Source organism: Myxine glutinosa, chromosome 3, assembly GCF_964187855.1.
Source record: "Myxine glutinosa chromosome 3, kmMyxGlut1.1, whole genome shotgun sequence".
In the NCBI taxonomy this organism is placed as follows: domain Eukaryota; kingdom Metazoa; phylum Chordata; class Myxini; order Myxiniformes; family Myxinidae; genus Myxine; species Myxine glutinosa.
In genome coordinates this window covers 50,070,253-50,085,657 of record NC_136263.1, presented here as the reverse complement: position 1 = coordinate 50,085,657, position 15,405 = coordinate 50,070,253, and the positions used below count along the sequence as shown (strand labels likewise).

Here is a 15,405-nt window from a genome sequence, read left to right as displayed (position 1 = left end):
CCTGGTGGAGGAATTTCAACAGTGTGTCCACGAGGACATCAAAGTGTACCTGCAGGAAAAGAAAGTACCAAAGTTGTGGGACGCAGCCACCATGGCAGATGATTATGCCTTAACACACCGGATAGGGGTCCACAAACCTAACTCCTCGCCTAGACTTCAGCAGGGGAGTTATGGAACACCCGGTGCGGAGAACGACAATACATGGCGGCGGCCTCGAGAGGATTATGGGGACAACTCTGATACCCCAACTGTTAGAAATCAGGGGGCTACGGGCCCAAGACAAACTTATTTTCCGGGGGGCCCGAGGCAGACCACGAGTTTTTCCCCCGGGCCTACTTGCGCTTTTTGCAAGAAACCTGGACACTTGATGTCCAGTTGTTACCTCATGAAAAGGGAAAACCCAGAGCGGAGTCCGACTAGTACAACTCCGAATGCGATGGCAAACGTAAGAAATCGCCCACAGAAGAGTTACCAACCATTTATTTATGAGGGGTTTGTCTCACTAGAGGGAGACTTGACTAACTCAAGACCTGTTAGGGTATTGAGGGACATAGGAGCCCATCAATCCTTAATGCTTGAAGGCATTTTGCCATTGTCAAAGAGTACAGCAACTGGTGATAGTGTTCGGTTACAAGGGATCGGTGGCTGTGTTAGTGCCCCACTTCATGTCATCCATTTGGAATCCGATTTGGTGTCAGGACCGGTCACCGTCGGTTTACAAGCCACGCTTCCTGTAGAGGGAGTATCTGTGGTTATCGGGAATGATTTGGCCGGGGTCAAGTTTATGGTAACCAGAGGGTTGGTAAAGAGCCCAGCAGGGAAAATAACACCACACCAGCTCGGGATGGCGACAAAAGTACCAAGTTATTTGTAGGGGGACTGAACTTCAAAACGGAGGAAGCAGTTCTGACCTCTGTCTTCAACAGATATGGGCCGCTGGTGGAAGTGCGGTTAGTAAAAGACAGGGAAACGCAACGGTCAAGAGGGTTCGGCTTTGTCACGTTTGCAAGCACAAAAGACGCCAGAGAGGCAGAGAAGAATTGGAATGGTAAGGATTTGGAGGGTCGGACCATAACAGTAGGGAAGGCATTTCGTAAGCGTCGAGAGGTCTACAGAAGAGGACAACTTGGCGGTAGTTTTGGTGTTGGCAGCAGCCGATATTACTATGGAGGCTCCCAGAGTTACGGCATCTCCCGAAAGAATGATGGTCAGAGCACTGGCCGAGAAGGAGACCGCCAGTCAGGTGACTACTGGGACAAGTGGTCCCACCGTAACTGTTAGGAGTCCGGAGAAGTTGAAGCACTATATACGGCGGAGCCGCCGAGCCTGGGCTCCTACACAGACTAACCATGAACGCCACGTTCTTAAAGGCGTCCAGGTAGTGAACTTTCCTGCACGGACTAACCGAGAACTCCACGTTCTTAAAGGCGTCCATGTACTGAACTTTCCTCCCTGGACTAACCGTGAACTCCACATTCCTTAAGGCGTCCATGTAGTGAATACTCAGCTTGGCCTCCCGAAAAAGTGCTATCGAGTTGTTTAACTTTGGGGCTTTGGTCACCACCCCTTAACCGTCATTCAAGAGAAACTAGAAGTTGTTGACGCTTGGTCCAGAGTGAATTACCTTTGGAATCTCTGGGGGTTTTGTGAAATATTGTTGCGTTATTTTTGAGATGTGATAATTGTGCCCGGGGGAACTGATGATTTGGGGTGTGAGTTATCTTGTTTGTTTATCAAAGTTGGCCTGCAAAGAAAGTTTTCGCGGTGTTCAAACTTTCTTTCTTGAAGGGGGGGAGTGTTACGGATTCCGGATTTATGTGAATTACTATTCAGGTCATTTCTTATTAATGTTTATTCTATTAAAGGTTGTTGTGGTTAAATGGTTAGAAGCGCTCCTGGTGAACGAGACCGGAAACGGGATCGAAAACCGGAAGAAGAAGGAGGAAGACAAGGTCGGGAGAGAAGCGACCATCTTGATCCTCGACCAGCTCCGACGCGAGCCGAATCGATCTTTATCTGCTTTGGAACACTGTGTTTGAAAAGCCCATCTGGCGAGAGGAGTTACCTGCACGGGGTGATTGCCTGTTACGTGTCAGGTTGCCGTGGGTTCCTGGAAGGAACCAAGCGTCCGGCACTGTTCGCCTCGACGCCTACGAAGGCGTGTACGGGTCGCACCTTGGGCCTCGCACGCTTTGCGAGCCGTTCACAGCCCAGAGGCCGCGATCACGGGCTCCGACCCCGGTGGCGTCCCAAGGAGGTGTCCGCTGCAGCCACCGTTCCCGGTACGGGACGTGCACGTTTGGAGCACGTCAGCCAGGGGTCTGTTCAACCGCCCGTGTGCGGAGAAGTCGACCTTCACCTTGGTCTGGAGGGGCCCAGAGACATTGTGAGGGACAGTGACTATTGAGGGTGCTGTAAGTGGGGTCAAAGGGGGAAATATATGAGATGGCCATCTTAGTAATATTGTTGATTGATTGTTGATGGTTGTTGATTGATTGGGAATATATTATTGATTAATCCGGATCCTTGGTGTGGGGTTTCTTATTGACTGGAATTCATATTGATTGCGTTACGAAAGCGTATAAATCATATATCTTTCTGGCGGGGTTCCTCTCACGGTCCGGGGGGTCACCGAGACCAGGTAGTCACCGGGAGGACCACGTAACACAGGCAAAACAACAGTTCGACCCACCACTGCCGGAGACCGTCATGGCCGCTCCAGCCGGCTCGGATGCCCCGAAAACCTCTGCGAACGCTACACCCTTCGTGGAGACCAAAGGAATCACCTCAGACTCTGTATCCACTGGTACACCGCGACCCAAAGGAATCACCTCGGACTCTGTATCCACTGGTACACCGCGACCCAAAGGAATCACCTCGGACTCTGTATCCACTGGTACACCGCCACCCAAAGGAATCACCTCGGACTCTGTATCCACTGATACACCGCGACCCAAAGGAATCACCTCGGACTCTGTATCCACTGGTACACCGCGACGCTCAATGCGTGAGAGAAAAGCACCCGACCGGTTGAATCTTTGAAGATGTTTTATTTTCACGGTGACACATGTTCTATTTTCACGGTGACACATGTTCTATTTTCACGTATTTTCATTATTCTCAAAACCGTTTGCACACATATTTTCACATGTTTTGGAAATGTTGCTTTTGAAATGTCAATTCTTGAAATCTAGCACGTATTGCTCTTGGTAGTTTTGGACTTAAAGGGGAGGATGTCATGTATGAAGTGCAAATATTCACCGTTGTATCCCTACACCGTGACCGCATTGTATCCCTACGCCAGAGCTCGGATGGCGCTGAGGTGAATCGGGCCTGTATCGGCAGAGTGAATAAACGTGTACGACAATTGATCGTAGTTTGTCGAGATACTTTACACTCTCCACACCTTTTTCTCCTCCCTTCTTCCTTCCCTTCTCCCATCCATTCTCCCTTTCCCATTCCCTCCCCCACCCTCACTTCCTGCCTCCCCTTCCCCTCATTCCCACCCTTCACCTTCCCTTCCTTTCCCCTCCCCACCCTCTCCCCTTCCCCATCCTCTCCCCTTCCCCATCCTCTCCCCTTCCCCACCCTCACCCCTTCCCCACCCTCTCCCCTTCCCCACCCTCTCCCCTTCTCTACCCTCTCACCTTCCTCTCCACTCCCCTGACACTCCCTCCCCTCCCCTCCCCACCCCTGACATCCCCTCTCCTCCCCTGACACTCCCTCCCTCCCCTCCCCTCCCTCACCCCTTCCCCACCCTCTCCCCTTCTGTACCCTCTCCCCTTCTCTACCCTCTCACCTTCCTCTCCCCTCCCTTGATACTCCCTTCCCTCCACTCCCCTGACACCCCCTCCCCTCCCCTGACACCCCTCACTTCTCCTGACACTCCCCCCTCCCCTCCCCTGACACTCCCTCCCCTCCCCTGACACTCCCTCCCCTCCAATCCCCAGGCACTCCCCTCCCCTCACCTGACACTCCCTCCCCTCCAATCCCCAGGCACTCCCCTCCCCTGACACTCCCTCCCCTCCCCTGACACTCCCTCCCCTCCCCTGACACTCCCTTCCCTCCCCTGACACTCCCTCCCCTCCCCTGACACTCCCTCCTTCCCCGCTCTCCTCACACTCCTTCCCCCTCCCCATCTCTTTCCCTCCCCACCCCTCTCTATCCCACCCCACCCCTCTCTATCCCACCCCACCCCTCTCTATCCCACCCCTCTCTGTCTCTCTCTCCCCTCTCTCAACAGAATAAATCCTATCTCCAGCCTTTCAAATTGTTTGATAAAGTGTAAAAGTGGTGTTTCTAGATTTCACAAGTCAAAAATAAAAAAACACAAATTTATTTCAAAAAGGCTTCTCCGTGTTGTAAAATATTATGTACAATCACCAATATGAATGCTGAACTAAATCGTAAAGGTTACTTCGTTTTTTCGATTAAGGCAGTTTATCCGCAAACAAATATTGTGCTGGAATTTTTATTATTACCGTAGCTTGTTTTATTTAAAATTTTCACTGTTCCTTTGCGGATGCTATGTTGACAGTACGGCGCGTTCTGCGCATGCGTGTACTTCCACACTTCCCTCATTCTCCAGCGAGTTGTTTTCATCCTCGGTGACGTTCTTTGGTTCCAGTTGAATAAGATCGAGGTTGGGAAACCACAAGGAGAAGCACGGACAAGGGATGCTCGTCATGGATGTAAAGAGCCTCCGGCAAACCTTGAACTCTCTCCGGGATGCAATCCAGCGATTCCCGCTGTTATCTGCTTCTCTCACACTGCTCACCTTCCTCACCGCAATGTTCCCGAGGTCGGCCCCGCTTCACTAAACGTTGCCTATCCGTATTAATATATATATATATATATATATAAATAGATATGTGTGTGTGTGTTCCTTTGCAAGGAGCTTCAACACTCCAGGAGGCCATTTGGCCCATCGAGCCTGCGCAAATGCTGCCAACATATGGTTGTCTTGTCCGTGCTCTATCTTTATATTATAATGCTGACGTCAAGTAAGGAAGCAGCACATACCATTTTTATCGTCTTTGATGGAACTAGGCCGTGGTCAAGTTCGAACCACCGACCTCCTCAGACTGAGAAGCGGACACTCTAACCATTACACCACCATGGCTGCTTGATTAGGATCGTTTCTCTCACAACGTCATGAGGACAACATTGGGTGTACTTTTTTTATGGGCCGTCTATTTAATAAGTACGCAAATATTCCAATGTGCACTTCTTCTTCTTTATGCTTATACATGCCTCTTCCCTATATCCTCAAGCCTCTTTCCTTTCCCTCACTATATTACCATCCTTCTTTGTCCTTCCTCGAATCCTACCTTTCTCAATGTTATGTCGGTCAGTTTAGCCCCTCTATCATTCCTGCGTACGTATTAAATCGATCTTTGCTGCACTACCTGCTGAAGGTTGCAATGCTGGGTTTTGGATATGCCCAGACATGTCTGGTGGCTCTGCTGACCTGCTCTGCCTATTTCCATGTACTGTATAGAAGAATAGTACACTATGTCAAGGCTAGTGTCTGCGGAACAATGTGAATGATAGGTTTTATCAACTTGAAGGTTGACATTTAGGTATTTTCACTGTCTTGGGAGGCAAAGTGAATCTGGCAACAGCAGCATTTTTCGTTATTGAACTTTAACACCGATATGTGTTTTTATTTATTTATTTGCAGATTCTTGAACATCTTGCTGCTCTTCTGGGCGTTCGTGGCCGGCATGGTTACGTTCTACTGCGCACTCAGCCCAGACTCGCTGTTTCCCAACTTTCTGCTGCTCTCTGCTGCACACTCACATAAGGCATGTTTTTGAGCTTCCTGTCATCGTAGTGAGTTCAACATCTCTGAGTCGTGTAAGTTCCTTTGCCTTGGAGTTCGGTCCTACATGGAGTCATTCGAAGAGCTGCCATGAAAGAAGCCCCCCTCCTAGTGAAACTCCAAAAATCCAGGCTTGCTCTCACCTCAAATGAAAATTGTTCAGTATAACTGAACAAAAACCATGGAGGACAATAAGTCTGTCTTATTTTTGAACACCCTTAATGCAAATAGTTTTTATTTTTCTTCTACAGGCATGTAAGCTCATGGAGGAGTTAAATGTCAAAGAGCAGCATATTTACAAACTGTGATGCTGAGGATAGACATAGACAAGGAGGAATGGACACAAAAAAATCTCACAAAGGAACAGAATGGGAAAGAATTTGTGTGTGCTGAAAAGATTGTGGATGTGCATGAGGTAGTGATGTGCAGCACATTTGAAAGACTAAAGTGAGGAGGCCAACACAACGGACACTGGGAGATATTTGTGTCATTGGTACTGAGAATATGGGGATGCATGAAAGCACGTGTGCAAGTAGCCTGGACTTCGGGAGGGTGAGCAGGTGAGGCTTTCTTGAGGAACACATACAATGTGGGGTGGCTTGGGAAGGGCAAAGGTAAGAGAGATCAGGAGGAGTGCAAGGTCTGATGTAAATTTCTATAAAATAGAGGGCACGCCAACTTGTCATGGTGGGAGCATAACAGTCCCTGCGTATTGGCCTCCTTTCAGAAGGCCTTGCTTGTGACTGCCGCAAGAGAAGCAAGGTGGCAAGCAGGAGCACCAGCCCAGAGTAGGGAGCCATACTCCATGCCCATGGTGCTGCTTATGTAATTCTTGTACATTGTGATGAGCACATTGTGGCTCAGGAATGCCTTAGCTCTACAGAGAATACCCAGACTGTGATATTAGCCTTTTATTCTGACTTGGTGATATAATCCTCTCATGAAAGGTTATGGCAGATAGTGAGGCAATGAGTTCCTGGGACTGCACTTCTTCCAGAAAGTCCATTATTGAACGCCATTTATCATGTTCCAAGTAGCTGACCAGCATCTTTTGTCAAAAATAATTTGGAATTTGTTCATGGTGTTGGCGATAGCTCGCCTACTCTGCAAAAGACACCAAAGGATTTTTAAGGTCCAATAATGTTGGCAGATGCAAGCCTGGTGTTGGCTTAGCGGTTCGGGTGCCAGCTTAGGATCCTAGGATCCTGGGTTCGAATCCCGGTCGATCGCTGAATTAACGCCAGGGGGGTTGACTCAGCCTGTCATCCTTCCGAGGTCGGCTAATTGAGGACCAGTTCACTGGTAATTCCCTGTTTGTCGTTAAAGGTGGCAAAAAGGGTTGGCGTCAGGAAGGGCATCCGGCCGTAAAACATTGCTTCAAAAAGGGGACCAAAAAACAACAACAACAACCACGGTGCCCGAAAAAGGCCAACCCCCGCTTTGCAGGGAAAAATGGCCTCTAAAGGTGTTTTTTTTATTGTTTTTTTAAAATAATGTTGGCAGATAGGCACCCAGTTTAACCTCCATCAGAGGGATGGCAACACACATTGATGAATCACTCTGCCTGTGAAACACCGGGATGACAGTTTATAGCTGGGCCGAAATTCAAACCCAGGCTGGACAGCTTAGAGGCGAGTATGCTCTAGGGAGTCTAGGCCGTCCTGCCAGCCCTAGACAGATCATTAATATAGATCAATCATAATAATGTACGTCCAAAGATGCTTCCTTGTGGAACTTCAGCATGAAGGGAAAGGTCAATGGGAAGGGACACCATGAAGGGCCAACTGCTGTTTCCTCTCATAGAGAAAATCAGCCAACCACTTGGGCAGTTTATTGCTTTTCTTACTCATCTGTTCTTACTGCATGTTTATACTCGCACCTGAATTTATGACACCCCTTTGTTGAAATTTGTCATTTAGCCTCACGTGCATTGCTAATTCCGGTCCGGGTTTCAATCCCTCTCCCCCACTCCTCCATTCACCGTGTGGTATATGAGACGATGAAGGCATGACACTTGACCACTACTTGGTTTACCTGAGCCTGTCGAGCAGTTATTTGGTGCAAATATGGCAAAGTTGCTTTGCCTTTCCGTGATGTGTTATTGATGTGTGTCATGCAGTCAATCCTTCAGGCACTCTTTATGATTTCATTTATCTTCACCTTTTTTCAGAAAGAAGAAGAGGAAGAAGAAGAAAAAGATGAAGAGCTGTTTCAGCCAAAGGGTTGTGCTGTGTGTGGTCACATTAAATGTGATCGACATCGGTGGGTGGATCACATTATTGTTCCACTATCAGTTTATCGGTATGCCGTCATAATGGCCTTTCCCAGGAGACGGTAAACTGGCCATCCCATTAGCAGTTGCTTGTAAATATAAAAATGGAACTCTGGTGGAAACACCTGATGGAAAAACCACATCCAACCAAGTATTTTTTTTTTTTTTGGTTTTGTTAATAAGCTAAGTACTACTGCACTAATTTTGCAACAAAGAGCAGACTTTGTATCAGTCAGCATTTCATCCCTGACCCACGGATTAGCTCAGGCCTATGTTCTGGACCCTTCTTTACTCGCTTTCTTCCGATCGATTGCAAGGAATGAAAAAAGCATTAACCCTTAAGTATGCCATCAACATCGAGAGTCTGCTCATTCCAGATTTGCATTTAGTATAATCTGATGTATGGACGTGTATGAGCACCTTTATAAGGAAGAGGATGGCGCATTTATTGCCAGTTGTTTGAGATGTGTGGAGGATATAATGGTGGATAGTTTTGTGCCTTTCACTCTCGACTTGGGTTTTGTGGGAGAGTGAGGTGGAGTGCTTCTGAGAAAGTGGCTGAATTTGTGGTGAGAGGTTCAGTGTTTGAATTCGGAAAGCTTTTGTGGAGACAAGTTGAGCAGTGAAAAGTAGGGTGTTGAGTTTGGTCGGAGTAAATGGGTGCGTAGTGCGTTGGGAGTTCAATGTGTTTTTACCCCACGTACATGAGGCAAAAAGCAGGGTTAAGAAATTGGGTCATGTCCTTCCGTCTGTCTGATCGGTTTATGATCTTCCATTTATGATCCATGTTTCCTTTCGGCTGCCAACTTGTTTAAATCGAATGTTAGATTTTGAACACGTATCGGACAATTAACCGGAAGACAAGTCTGCATTTTTACTGTATTTTTGCTGTACATTCGTCCCGACCATGAATGCACAGAGAGGAGTGAGATAATAAGTTTACTCTGTCTGCCGGCCTGGCAGCCAAACAAAATTGAAAATCATTCCAAACAAGAAACTTACTCTTTTTAAGGACGTCATAAAGGACACAAACAACAGGCACGAATAACTAATGTAAGGTGTCAGATAGGGTGATGTCATTTTTTGCTGAAGATAAATGTTCAAAAGAACTCCAATTGATGCATTAATTCTTATTGGAAAATGTGATTCACTTAACTTTGTTTCGCTTGGAGTCACATTTTTCGAGAACACAACTGTGACGTTAAGTGAGGACACAGTGTAAATGCCCCTTGGTGCAAAGAACAGTGCCACTAAACATTATTCTGATGAGCATTGTATCAACTGCATAGAACAATCCCCATTATTTAGTTTGTTTGTAGCTTTTGGAGGTGCTCTGTTTTACAGGCGTTCCCTTTCCCTGGAATACACCCAGCCCTGGCTTGGCCTCAAAGTGCCCCAGAACATTGATCAAGCACTGAGTGAGGTGAGCCTTTGAAGCTACGTGAAAGTTACGGTAATATTAAATGATCCCTGACCCCATTCCTTAGTGGGCGTTTGGAAGTTACTCATCATTACTCATCCCAACTCTCTCTTCCTAATATGTGGTGATTTCAATTGTCACCATGCCAGTTGGCTGGGTGTGGGTACCTCTCTCACCAGCCATGGCTCCTCAGCAAAGGACTTCTGCAACTCACTGGGACTGACACAATCTGTCAATTTCCCGACCCGGATCTCAGTCAACGGAGCATCTTCTCTTCTGGACTTGGTTATGACTAACTTCCCTGAAAATGACTGCTGCTCTTCTTCTGCTCCAATCGGATCATCTGATCATGTGCTTGTTAAAGTGGACATCTCTCTGACCATTCTCAGGGAGCCTGCTCAGCGTCGACGAGTCTGGCATTTCACTCAGGCCAACTGGCACGGTCTTCAAGCAGCCATCAATCATCTGGACTGGTCTCCCATCTCTACCACCTCTGACATCAACTCATCCTGGGAATTCTTCCAAAGTAAATTGCTCTCTCTCATGCACAGATTTATCCCATCTCGTCTTCAGTTGTCATACCCTTCCTCCTGTCCATGGTACACGGAATCTTGTGGTGAGGCTGTTGCCCAGAAACAACTTGCCTTCGTCTCCTGGAAAGCAAATCCAACGGAAGGAAATCTCATTTCCTTTCACAAAGCCCGAAACAAGTGTGTGTCCACCCTCAGGAGAGCCAGGAAACAATATCTCTCCGTTCTCAAGACCGAACTCTCTTATCTGTCTCCCTCTTCCAAATCCTGGTGGCGTCTGGTCAAATCTGTTTCTGGTGTTTGTTCCCCCTCCATCCCCTCTCTTACCTCAAACGGCTACACAGCTGACTCCGCACGTGAAAAAGCTGAATGCCTCAACTCTGTGTTTGCCTCTAAATCTTGTGTCCCAAACCCATCCCTCTCTGTACCCACCATACCCAGTCGTACCCAGCTGCTCCTGGACTCCGTGTCCTTTCCTCCTGACAAGGTGGAAAAGTTTCTGTCAACCCTCGACTCTGATTCTGCAACTGGACCTGACGGCATCAGCCCATGGGTCCTAAAATCCTGTGCTTCCGCTCTTTCACTCCCTCTCTCTGTTCTCTTCACCCTCTCTTTTGCTCAAGGTCAACTGCCATCTGCTTGGAAATCAGCCAACATCACCGCTTTGCACAAAAAAGGTGCAAAAACAGATCCTAGCAACTACAGACCAATCAGCCTTCTCCCAATTATCAGCAAAGTCATGGAATCCATCATTGCTTCGGATATGAAATCTTTCCTCTTCTCCAATGGCTTGATCTCTGATCATCAATTTGGTTTCAGACCAGGTCACTCTACTCTGGACATGCTGCTTCTGCTGTCTCAACAATGGATGGAGGTCCTCAATGCCAAACAGGAAATTAGAGCTGTCTCCCTCGACATATCACGTGCCTTCGATACGGTCTGGCACCCCGCTCTGCTCACCAAACTCTCCTCCTTTGGTATCCATGGAAATCTCCACGCATGGCTGGCGGACTTCCTCTCTAGTCGTAGTCAACGTGTGGCCCTGAATGGGTTTCTCTCATCTCCTCTTCCTGTTCAGGCTGGAGTTCCCCAAGGCAGTGTTCTGGGCCCTGTGCTTTTTCTGGTCTTCATCAATGATCTCTCTGACTCTCTTGAAAATCCTCTCTATCTCTTTGCTGATGAATCCACTCTCTGCCGCTCCATTCCTCATCCCTCAGATCGGCAGTCTGCAGCCTCCTCACTCTCTGCAGACCTGGACAAAATCACAGACTGGGCAAACAAGTGGAACATGTCTTTCAATCCTGACAAATCTCACACTCTTACGATGTCTCTCCGAAAAGACCGACTGGACAACCCTCCCATCTACTTTCTGAATAATCCTCTCTAAGAAGTTCTGTCACTCAAGCTTTTGGGTCTCACTATCTGCCATGATATTTCCTGGGAAAACCACATTTCCAAGCTGGCCTCCAAAGCCAGTCGCCGACTGGGCATCCTCCGTCGTGCGAAGTCCTTCCTTGGCACACCTGAGCTCCTCACCACATACAAGGCTTTCATCCGCAGCTCAATGGAGTACTGCTCTCCCCTCTGGGCTGGTGCTCCTGCCTCACACCTAGCTCGTCTTCACGCTGTTGAAACCAAAGCGTTCAGAATCATTGGAATCTCCCGCGATGACGCTCTCTCCGAGGGCCTTTCACTTACTCACCGCAGGCAGGTTGGTGGTCTTTCCGTCTTCTACCGACTCCTCTCCGGCCTTGCTCCCCCAGCTCTCTCTGGGCTCTGTCCCCCAAATATTCCTGCAGGTCGCACAAGATCTGCCTGCAACCCTCTTATGGTTAAACTGCCAAAATCAAGACTCTCTGCTCACCTTCACTCCTTCATTCCTCTTTTCTCCCGCCTCTGGAACAAACTCACTCACTCTCTTCAATCCCACTCCTCCCTCCAGGTCTTTAAAACGGCTGTTCACCACCATCTCTTATCTTCCCCAATCCAAAACCTTGATCTTTTCTACCCCTGCTAATTTCACCCCAAATCCACTTTTTTGAGGTGACTTTTGACTTCTTTCCTGGATGTCCTTGGTGTCCTTGCGTTTTATACCTATCCTGCCTCCCCCCAGGCCCTCTCCCTCCAAAAACATCTCCCGATGTCCCTGCTCTCAAATGTTGTGTTTGTGTGCTTCCTCCCCTTCTCTCCCCATCTTGTCGACCACTGCCCTTTTTATATACTTTGTTTGCTTGTTTGTTTGATTTGTTTGTTTGATAAATGTTAGCTCTTTCACGAGCCTCGACTCTGTATACAAAAAAGAAGAAGAAAAAAAAAGTGTTGGGTCCCCACAAAAAATATAATTTAAACAAAATTATTTCTTCAAAATGCCAACGGGATTAGAACAGCACTGGGCAATGCCAGGTACCCATGCTAGTGCTTAATACCCACACATATAAGTATGAGAACATTATGTATTTATATACTAAATTTTTTAGCCGCGTCGCAGACGCTGCTCATAGAGTGCCCCCTGCTGTTGTTGTTGTTGTTCTTCTTCTTGTTCTTGCAGAGAAGACAAAACCTCAAAGCTCCACCCATTCTGGGAACCATAGCTCCACCCATTCTGGGAGAGCCTTCATATAAACAAATATCCACCATTTTATTAACTCGCATGGCTTTGAGGCCTGTTTTGTAGGCCCGTGGTGTCTTCCTCTCTCACACAGTTTTATTTCAAATCAAATTCGATATATCATTTCATTTTTCACAGTCGCTAACATAGTTTTAGACTCGGTTGAAAAAAAACTGGAAGAAAATCCGATGAAAGTTGCCCTTTATGGAACAAAATGAATTCTCAAAGGCCTGTAACTTGAAGTCCATTGAGATATATATTTTTTAAATTGCGGCATGGTCAGTCATACACCGCCCGAAATAAGAGACGGGAAAATGCCGAGATATATATATATTTTGTTTAAATCGCGGCATGCTCAGTCATACACCGCCCGAAATAACAGACGGGAAAATGCCGAGATATATTAAAAATTCGTCCATTTGATGACAATCGTTACGATGAAATATTTAATTTATACGTCGTCACAATAATGTGGAGAGAGGAGCATAGCTTCGTTCACGTGTCGCCACACACGGGAAATTGCCGAGATATTTTTTTTTTAAATCGCGGCATGGTCAGTCATACACCGCCTGAAATAACAGACGGGAAAATGCCGAGATATATTAAAAATTCGTCGCCACACACGGGAAATTGCCGACATATATTTTCACTTTGCACAAAAATAACAACAAGTAATCGAATCAATAGGAATGTCCTGTGCCTCTTACATCGACGTTATAGGCACAGCTGTATCTAGGCATTGTGTAACATCGACGCGGCTTTTGTTTTAATTAAAAGTTTTTGTACTTGTTTAACTATAGCATTAATCGTTTTAATGCCATGTAGAAGAAAAATAGGTTATGATACTAATAATAATGATAATCAGAAGAATAACAATATAACTTCTATTCGGAATGCAAATCCCTTACAACGATGATACAAGTGATAATGAACTATAACGGCCTTCGGTAGAGCACATACCTCTGCCAGGCTGACCAGTTAACGTTTTGTATCCCACTGATAGGCTGGATCTGGATTCGGACCTGAACCAAAACATAATTGCCTTGTTCTGGTCACACACCCAACTTCATCGACCTAGTTTTGTCTCAATTGTCCACAACTTTTTGAAATATCATGCTATATATTGTTTTTTGCCCCATCTACCATATAAAACACAATGTGTGTGTGTATGTGTGTGTCTGTCCCCCTTAAAATGTGTGCGTGTTTGTGTATGCGTATGTGTGTGTCTGTCTCTCTTCATAAGGGTAGGTTTTAAAGGCTAAGTAGTGCTTTAGGACGGATTTGAGTGGGCGGGTTTAATGGGCAATCTTTGAACACGACTGTGTGTTCGCCGGGCACCGGTTAAAAGACCTAAAAGACTCTGAGGACTCAGAAGACCCCGAAGACCCAATGGACCCAAACACCCAAAATACCCGAAGACCCCAAATACCCTGTAGACTGTTAAAGACACAAAAAACCATGAAGACCCAGAAGACCCCAAGGACCCAGAAGACCCAAAATACACTGAAGGCCACTAAGACCCAAAATACCATGAAGACCCAAAATACCCCAAAGACCTTTAAATATCCCGAAGACCGAAAAGACCCTGAAGACTGAAAAGACCCGAAATAGCCCAAAGACCTTTAAATTGAAAGATCAACAAGACCCTGAAGACCCAAAGAACCTTTAAGACCGAAAAGATCCCGGTTACTGAAAGGATCGAAAAGACCCAGAAGACCCGAAGACCCAAAATATTCCAAAGACCCTAAAATACCCTGTAGACCCCAAAAACCCCGAAGACCGAAAAGATCAAAAAGAAAGATCAAGAAGACCGAAAAGACCCAGAAGACCCAAAATACCCAAAGACCCTTAAATACCCCGAAGACCCTTAAATACCCCAAAGATCCAGATCGAGGACCCAAAATACTCAAAAGACTTAGAGGACACAAAAGACTCAAATGACCCAAAAAACGCCGATAAACCAGAAGACCCAAATGACCCAGAGGACACAAAAGACTCCAAGGATTCCGAAGACCCAAAAGAAAAGTAATTATGCCGCTTACATTGGAATTGTAGATGGTGGCTTGCCAACTGAGCCTCAAGGTCGGTGTACAGAAGAATTTTTTTTTTTATCACAATAAATACAACGCACAGGGAGGTGAAATTTGTTGTGCGTGATGTGCAATGTGTGCAGAGTAAAACGAGTCTTCATTTACGCCTGAAGGATGTCTAATAAATAAAGATGATATAAACACCCCTGACACTAGCCCCAGACTTCAGACTTTGGCATGCTCACGCGGCTGTACTGTCAAAAACTGTTCCAACCCGTCATTTTTGACGGATTTTATACTTGCATCTTAATAGTGAAGAATGACGTGTATTAATTTAAAAAATTCTCGTATCTGGATCCAGATCTGGATCTTCACCAAAATCGAATCAATTCGTCCTTGTCACACACCCAACCTGTCCACCAAGTTTTGTCCGAATCTGTCCACAACTTTTTGAGAAGTCCTGCTCACAGACAAACAGACAGGGGTGAAAACAAAACCCCCGTCCACCTTCAGTGGCCGTGGAAATAACAAATTATGATTGATGGGAATGTGGTTTATATATATATATATTTTTAGCACTGATCATTAATATTCTGGCTTTGTTAATTGCTGCTCGTTTTTTTTTTGTTTGTTTTTTTTGTATACAAGATCGAGGCTCGTGAAAGAGCTAACGTTAATCACACAGAAAGACAAACCGACACATAAAACATATAACATGGGG

The 15,405-nt window shown here is 46.4% G+C and overlaps 1 protein-coding gene across 2 annotated transcripts in view; it reads left to right on the top strand.

The window, feature by feature from the left end:
• Positions 1-4,538: 4,538 nt before the first annotated feature.
• The window catches only part of SNX14 (sorting nexin 14), a 776,643-nt gene continuing 765,776 nt past the window's right edge, over positions 4,539-15,405 (top strand). For both annotated transcript variants that reach the window (XM_078774041.1, XM_068110896.2), the window contains exons 1-4: positions 4,539-4,801; positions 5,684-5,807; positions 7,995-8,086; positions 9,441-9,519. In XM_078774041.1, coding sequence (XP_078630167.1) covers positions 4,677-4,801; positions 5,684-5,807; positions 7,995-8,086; positions 9,441-9,519 — 420 coding nt within the window. In that variant the 5' untranslated portion in view covers positions 4,539-4,676. The remainder of the gene's footprint in view (positions 4,802-5,683; positions 5,808-7,994; positions 8,087-9,440; positions 9,520-15,405) is intronic.